An 8,219-nucleotide genomic window follows, 5' to 3' on the forward strand; every position below is an offset into this window, starting at 1 on the left:
TGTGGGTGACTCTCACCTCTGTGGGCGACGTGTGTGTGTGTGTGTGTGTGTGTGTGTGTGTGTGTGTGTGACTCCCACCTCCGTGGGTCACTCCCTCCTGTGGGTGACTCTCACCTCTGTGTGTGACTCCCTCCTCCGTGGGTCACTCCCACCTCTGTGGGCAACTCCCACCAACGCGGAGTGTGCATCTTCGAAGTGCTGGGGACGTGTCTGTGGGTGGCAGGCGCAGGTGGAGGCAGTGAAGGGTCAGGGAGGCGCCCCGTGCCCAGAGCTGACGCCGCCCCCCGCCCTCACCCCGCAGAACTTCGACATGTTCGTCAGCCACTACAGCAGCGTGAGCACCCCGCCCTGCGTGCACGTCTACAAGCTGGGCGGCCCCGACGACGACCCCCTGCACAAGCAGCCGCGGTTCTGGGCCAGCATGATGGAGGCGGCCAGTGAGTAGACCCCCGGCCCCACCGGTGCCCTCCGCCAGGCAGCCCCTGCTCCGTCCTCAGCCCCTGTGAGGTCAGGTAGTAAACACCCTCGGCTAGTAACCAAAAACCTGAAGGTTCACGTTCACCCAGAGGCCCTTCGGAAGACAGACCGGTGGGGTGAAAGCCCCACAGCTCTCCTCTTCAGACACAGGGTCACTGTGAGTCAGTGCGTCCTGTGTGATTCGGGCATCGTCATATGGGCGGTACACAGCCTAGGACCTGGGAGCCAGGAGGCAGCCCCAGCCCCTCCAGGGAGCCCCGAGACCACGTCCCTGGAGCACTGCCCCCCCAGGCCTGCTACTGCAGCTGCTGTCTCGGGCTCCTGCTGCTCCGGGGACAGAAACATCACACGGAGGCGCCTTTAATGAACAGAAACTTCTTGTCTCATAGTTCACGCTCAGGGCTCTGCTCTAGGGGAGGCTGGCTGCCTGTCTCCTGTGGCTTTGGCAGAGGTCCGTGTCCCTGCGGGTTCCACTGCTGGAGGACCTCTGTCTCTCCCTGTCTCTCCCCTTGTCTCTCTGTCGGTCTCCGGTCTCTCTCTCTCTTCCTCATCTCTTCTGCATCTCTCTGACTCTCTCTCATCTCCCTGTCTCTCTCCTCTCTCCCTCTCTATTTCACAACTGTCTCTCTCATCCTGTCTCTCTCTCTCTGCCCATCTCTCTGACTCTCTCTCCTTGTCTCTCTCTCTGTCTCTTCCCTGTCTCTCTCTTTCCCTGTCTCTCTCTTCATCTCTGTCTCTCACCATCTGACTCTCTCTCTCTCTCTATCTCTTCCCATCTCTCCCCGTCTCTCCCTCTTTGTCTCTCTCCCTGTCTCCTTGCCTCTCTGACTCCTTGTCTTTCTCTGTCTCCCATCTGTCTCTCAGTCTCTCTCCCCCCTTGTCTCTTCATCTCTCCTCTGTCTCTGTCTTCTTGTCTTCCCCTGTCTCTGTCCCTGTCTGTCTCTCTCTGACTCCCTTTCTCTCCCCATCTCTGTTAGTCTCTCTCTCCCTTTCTCCCTGTCTCTCTCCTATCTGTCCCTTCCTCGCCTCTTCCCTCTAACTCTCTCTTCCTGTGTCTCTGTCTCCCTCCTTATCTCACTGTCTTTCCCCATCTCTCCTTCTTCCTGTCTCTCCCTCTCTCTCTCTTCCCTGTCTCCCGTCTCTCTCCTTATCTCTGTTTGTCTCTTTTATCCTCAAAGGCTGTCTTAAGACAGCTCTGAACATAGAGATCTTGTCTTGTTAACAGACAGCCCGTTCCGATCATAACCATAGTGTAGCCAGAACACTCACACTCAGCGCCATCATGTCTGTCCTGCCTCTGGGGGACACAGTGGAGCGAGCCCCCCAGGGTGCCCATGGCTGGCATCTCTGCAGGAGCAGGCCCCGTGACTGTCTCCCAGGGAGTGGCTGGTGACCTTTCAGGTGCCAGGCAAGCGCTTACCCCCTGCACCACCAGAGCTCTCTGTCATACTGTTAGCACGGAGTTCGCATTATAGCATGTTTGAGGGCCACCGCTGAGTCCATCACTGTTTGTGACGTGCACTGAAGGTTGGACATTGGAGGACATCGAGTCAGGAGTGCGGTCCCTCCAGCCACATCTCTGGATCTCTGTGCTGGGAGCTTTCACACTGTCGGGGCAGAGGCGTGTCTCTGAGACCAACCCCCACCTGGTCTCTTTCTCCTTGGGTTCCTTAGGAGCCCTGGTGGCTGACTTACACAGCTGCTAACCACAGAGTCATGGGTTCAAACCTAGCAGCTGCTCTGCTGATGAGACCATCTGGTTTTGTAAAATTTGCAGCCTCAGTCAGAGACTATTTGATGGCAGTGAGTCTGTGACCTTGTCACACAGTAGTGGCTGCATGCTGTGTCACCGGTGTCCCCAGTACCAGCAGGTACCCGTGGGCAGGCCCCGCAGCGCTTCCAGACTAAAACTAAGAAGCAGGACTTACAGGCTTCTGAAATTACAGGCCTTCAGAAGCTCCACAGGAACAGAATATTTGTGTTTAGTTTCTTTTCAATCAACTTTCCCCATTAAATGGAATAAACCTAAGTTAAAGCAGAGCTCTTCTCTGTCTCGCACTTGTGACTGGCGTGGCCGTGTTCTCTGCCAAAATCAGCCAGTTGCCAGCGAGGGGATGTGATGGCTGGTAACCCCATGCGCGTCAGAGGAGAGCTGTGCGCCATGCGATGGTCAGTGGCTGATCTTCAGAGGTGGACTGCCAGGGCTTCCTTCCGAGGGACCCAGGTGGCCCTGAGGTCCTACCCACTGGGTGAGCAGCAGAGCGTGTGGGACTCTGCAGAAGTGAGAGTGGCCAGAAGGTGTCAGAAGGAGGAGGGCACGTCTCCACGCCAGCTGTTAACAGCTGTTAACGGGTCTCTCGTGCAGGAGGTGCAAGGGTGTGGGCGCCTCGTCCTGGGTGACTGTTAGGAAAGGAAACCAGGAGGAGTGTTGCTTTCTTACCTGGGAACCAGAGCTCCCCAAAATGTGCCTGTGGTAGAAATTTTCAGGTGGCACAAACAGCTAGGCACTCAGAAAAGGTTGGCAGTTCGAGCCCACCTGGAAGCTCCTAGGAAGAAAGGCCTGGTGACTCCTCTCTGAAGCCTCCCAGTCCTGTCATCCCCGTGAATGGTTCTGCTTGACACACTTGGGCCAGTAGGAGTCAGAACTGACTGTGCGGCACCTGCCCCCAGCTGCTCCGCCCCTCGCTGCTTTACCTGAGGTCCCGCACGGGCACGTCTGCATCAGGGTCCCCCTGAGAGGCCGTGTGGCCCACATACCGTGTCCCCGCAGGCTGCCCCCCAGATTACGTGCCTCCAGAGATCTTCCACTTCTACACGAGCTCTGACGTGCGGCTCTATGGCATGATCTACAAGCCCCACGCTGTGCAGCCGGGCAGGAAGCACCCCACCGTCCTCTTCGTGTACGGGGGCCCTCAGGTGGGTGCTGCTTCACCGTCAGGTGGGGGCCACTTCACCATCACTACTGACAGACCCCCACCCCGTACTTCCCTGAAGTTCTGTCCGGGGTTTTATGCCATGCCTTGTCTACCCCACTGACCTGAGCCCACTGCCTCAGCCTGGCACACTGGCAGGAGCCGGGCCACACTGCTCACCAGAGCCCGGGATAGAGTGGCTGTGAGATGGGGGCAGGGAAGGTGGGCCTCACCTGGGGTGATTTGGCCCCTCGGGGACACTGAGGAATGTGTGAGGACATCTCATTTGTTGGTGCCACTGCTGAGGAATTGCTTTTGGCATCGCCAGACAGCCCACATTCTTCACCCCCCTTCTCTGTCCGGCCCCCACAGGTGCAGCTGGTGAACAACTCCTTCAAAGGAATCAAGTATTTGCGGCTCAACACACTGGCCTCCCTGGGCTACGCTGTGGTGGTCATCGACGGTCGGGGCTCCTGTCAGCGGGGGCTGCGCTTCGAAGGGGCCCTGAAGAACCAGATGGTAACTTCTTTCACGTCACTTGGTGGGGAAGCAGGTGGCCTGGGCTCAGGTCTGGAGGTGGGTCGGGCCCCACCCTCAGGAGGGCAGGCCCACTTGCTGTTCATCTCTGCTCTGCACTCGGTGGGGAAGTAACTGGACACCTCCCCGCTGAGCACGTGGATGAGAAACTGTCCCACACACCTCAGCTCAGGCAGGACTGACAGGGCGTCCGGGGAGGCAGGCAGGGCCTGGGGTAACAAACGTGTTAATGTGGTGAACAAGATTATGATGGTGGTGTTGGTGACGCAGTGATTGTGGTCGTGTTGAGGTGGTGGTGATGGGGGAGTGACAGTCATGATGGTGATGGAAGCGGGGGTAGTGATGGTGACGGGGGTGGGGGTGGTGATGGAGGGGTGGTAGTGATGGAGGAAGTGATAGTGATGGAGGGGGTGCTAACAGTGATGATGGTGAAGGAGGAGGTGGTAGTGACCGTGGTGGTGGTGATGCTATTGGTGAGAGTAATTATTGGGATAGTGATGAAGAGGAAGGTGATGGTGGTGGTGGTGATCATGGTGGTGGTGGACGTGGAGTTGGTGGTGGAGATGGTGGTGGTTGTGATAATGGTGGTAATGGTAGTGATATAGATGGTAGTGGTAGAGGTAGTGATGATGATGGAGGTGATGAAGATGGTGAGAGGTTGTGGTGGTGACATCAACAGTAGTGATAGTAGCGATGATGGTGAGAATGATAGTCATAGAGGTGATGGTGATGGTGGACGTGGTAACAGAGGTGGCAGTGGTGATGGTGGTAATGCTGGTGGTGGTGGTGATGATGGTGGTGGTGATGCTGGTAGTGGTGATGGTGATGGTGGTGATGGTGGTGGTGAGAATGATAGTCATAGAGGTGATGGTGGTGGTGGACGTGGTAACAGAGGTGGCAGTGGTGATGGTGGTAATGCTGGTGGTGGTGATGGTGATGGTGGTGGTGATGATGGTGATGGTGGTGGTGGTGATGATGGTGATGATGGTGATGGTGGTGGTGATGATGGTGGTGATGGTGAGAATGATAGAGGTGATGGTGGTGGACATGGTGACAGGTGGTGATGGTGATCATGGTGGTGGTGATGTTAATGGTGGTGGTGGTGATGGTGATGGTGGTGGTGATGGTGGTGGTGGTGATGATGGTGGTGGTGATGGTGGTGGTGGTGGTGATGGTGGTGATGGGGATGATGGTGAGAATGATAGAGGTGATGGTGGTGGACATGGTGACAGGTGGTGATGGTGATCATGGTGGTGGTGATGTTAATGATGGTGGTGGACACGGTGACACAGGTGATGATGGTAATGGGTGTTTGGTGGTGATGATGGTGGATGTGATGATGGTGGTTATTGTAGAGATGATGGTGGTAACAGTGGTGGTGATGATGGTGGTTATAGTGAAGGTGATGATGGTGGTGGGGATAGTGATGATGATGGTGGTGGACATGGTGACACAGGTGGTGATGGTGGTGGTGGTGGTGATGATGGTGAGAATGATAGTGATAAAAGTGATGGTGGTGGACATGGTGACACAGGTGGTGGTGGTGATGGTGGAGGTGATGATGGTGGTTATTGTGGAGATGATGATGATAACAGTGGTGGTGATGATGGTGGTTATAGTGAAGGTGATGATGGTGGTGGTAACTGCTGAGAAGCAGTAATAACAGTGGTAACGAACGTGGTGACGCAGGCGGAGGTGGTGAGGCTGTGGTGGTCATGACAGTGACAGTGGAGGTGGTGGTTCCTGAGACATGTGCCGTGGCCTCTGTGTGCAGGACACTCGCTGTGACGTGGCTGTCATTCACTGTCTCTCACGCGAAGGTCCGTGATGGGGAGTGACCTCCCCCAGGCAGCAGGCAGCTTGGCAGAGGAGGGGCCGGCTCTGTGCGGGGACATGCCTGGGCCGCGGTGGCTGAGCAGTGTGGCTTCGTCCCCAGGGCCAGGTGGAGATCGAGGACCAGGTGGAGGGCTTGCAGTTCGTGGCCGAGAAGTACGGCTTCATCGACCTCAGCCGCGTCGCCATCCACGGCTGGTCGTACGGCGGCTTCCTCTCACTAATGGGGCTGATCCACAAGCCGCAGGTGTTCAAGGTGAGTCCCCGAGGGTCAGCCCTGGCCTCACCACCCCGCACCTGCCCGCCCCTCGGAGCCCACCCTGGGAAGGTGCCCAGTCGGGGCCTCGCCATGTGGCTGTTTCTCCTCGCAGTGGCCCCGGGGACGAGCCCCCCTCCTCATTGCCCGCCGCTGCTGAACCCAGGACCGCGTCCGGCTGCGCCCGACCCCACCGGCACCCTGTGGCAGGCTGAGCCCGGGACGGCCTCGCGGGCAGAGGTGGGGCGCGGTGTGCAGAGGCGGCGGGGGGGGCCCCCGGCCAGCCGGCACTGTCCAGGGCACGGGGCGGCGGCGGCGATGAGGAGGCGGCGGCAGAGGGGGGACAGGAGCCCCAGCCCCAGGAGGGGTTGAGAGACTGAGCAGATGCCACGTCTGCCTGCTCACTGGCCTGATGGCCTAGGCTGTCCTCACAGGGCCCGTTCCCGCCCCAGGGTGTGAGGTCCCCCGACCCCGGGGCCCCAGCAGGTCAGCCAGTGGCTGTGGACCCAGCCTGACACGATTTTCTCTCCACCGCCCTGCATGTCCCTCAGGTGGCCATCGCAGGCGCCCCTGTCACCATCTGGATGGCCTATGACACAGGCTACACGGAGCGCTACATGGACGTCCCGGAGAACAACCAGCAAGGTTACGAGGCGGGCTCTGTGGCGCTGCACGTGGAGAAGCTGCCCAACGAGTAAGGCCCGTGAGGCCCACAGCCCACCTCACACACCCCTCCCTGCGTCTCCCCTGGGCCCCCACCCTGTATGGAAGCCCTGTCCCCCAGGCCCTCTCCCCACATCACAGAAGCAGGCTCAAGGCCCCATGGGTCTCCCTGCAGTTCCCCACAGGGGCGTCCCCATGAGTGTGACCCCTGAGGTGTGAGCCTCATTCGGGGCCCCTGTTCTGCTTGTTGTACTGCACGGGGTTCAGGCTCTGACAGTTCCTTAGAGGTGGCACACGCCTGGTGGTGACACTCAGGCCCCATGAGCTCCGCTGGCGTCCCGTCTGTGCCCTCGTGCCATCCCTCACTCTGTCAGGGTGGCCGTGCTCAGCTCACCTCCACTTGCTCGTCCCTGCTCTGTCCCTGCCCTCGGTGCCCTGGCTCCCCAGTGGGAAACGGGTTAGAAGACCACCCTGCTCTGCTCTCCTTGGAGCCCCCAGGGATACAGAGGCTGGGCCACCACCGTGTGATTCCTGTGCTGTCCTTGCAGAAATGACAGATGCACAGAGCAGGAGGCAGGCAGGGGGTGTGGGGCCCATGGATGGACAGGAGAGTATACTCAGTGGATGGGGGCTTTAACTTAGGATGCATGGAAGGTTCTAGAACTGTGGTGGTCACACAACCTGAGGAATGCTCCCTTTAGAGTGGCCCATTTTATGTGACGTGATTTCCCTTTACCAAGGTCGCTGGAATAACTGAGACCCTCCCCTCTAGTCACGTCAGCTTCTCGCTGGCCACGGCTGGCTGGCGGCTCCTGGGGAGGACAGCACGGCTTTCGAACATTGCTCAGTCTGTGTTCTAGATTATCGCTCTAGAAGGTTCTGGGTAGCCCAGAGACTGACCATTCCACACTCAGACATCCGAGTGTGTGTGTGCACGCATGTGTGCGAGCATGTACACTCCCTCTGTCCTCCCCCCTCCCTGCCTAAAGACCCCATTCCAGCCCTGGGTGCCCAGCACCAGCCTGGGGAACACGTAGGCTGTGGCCGGTGCCCACTCCCACTGCCGACTCAGGTGGGAGAAGGGCCAGGTGGGTTCGGCCCGCACCCCGGCCCTGACCTCGCCGCCCACCTTGCCTTCCAGACCCAACCGCCTGCTCATCTTGCACGGCTTCTTGGATGAGAACGTGCACTTTTTCCACACCAACTTCCTGGTCTCTCAGCTGATCCGGGCGGGAAAGCCTTACCAGCTCCAGGTGAGTGCCTGCCACACAGCACTGGGGACAGGACTGGGATGGGAGGCCAGGCACCTCAGCATCTCCTCCCAGCGCCACAGCAGAGTGAGCCCTCAGGTACCTGTGGCGCTGTCCTGCTCGCACCCTCCCCTTCGTCTGACTCCACCCCTGGGGCACCCTGGCCTTCCGTATGCCTGGCTCTGTCCCAGGTGCACCCCAGCCTCCCCTGCACCCCCATGGCTGACTGTGCCCCAGGTGCACCCCGGCCTCCCCTGTGCCCCCATACCTGGCTCTGCCCCAGGTGCACCC

At 59.0% G+C, this 8,219-nt stretch overlaps 1 protein-coding gene across 1 annotated transcript in view; it reads left to right on the forward strand.

Moving 5' to 3' along the window:
• Positions 1 to 8,219, forward strand: part of DPP9 (dipeptidyl-peptidase 9) — a 35,479-nt gene that overhangs the window by 24,582 nt on the left and 2,678 nt on the right. The window contains exons 12-17 of the mRNA XM_006896382.1: positions 302 to 437; positions 3,248 to 3,393; positions 3,762 to 3,908; positions 5,863 to 6,015; positions 6,567 to 6,709; positions 7,820 to 7,931. Of these exons, the coding sequence (XP_006896444.1) occupies positions 302 to 437; positions 3,248 to 3,393; positions 3,762 to 3,908; positions 5,863 to 6,015; positions 6,567 to 6,709; positions 7,820 to 7,931 (837 nt within the window). The remainder of the gene's footprint in view (positions 1 to 301; positions 438 to 3,247; positions 3,394 to 3,761; positions 3,909 to 5,862; positions 6,016 to 6,566; positions 6,710 to 7,819; positions 7,932 to 8,219) is intronic.

Source organism: Elephantulus edwardii, unplaced genomic scaffold (genome assembly GCF_000299155.1).
Source record: "Elephantulus edwardii isolate Elephantulus edwardi_28Jun2011 unplaced genomic scaffold, EleEdw1.0 scaffold00185, whole genome shotgun sequence".
NCBI classification, from domain to species: Eukaryota; Metazoa; Chordata; class Mammalia; order Macroscelidea; family Macroscelididae; genus Elephantulus; species Elephantulus edwardii.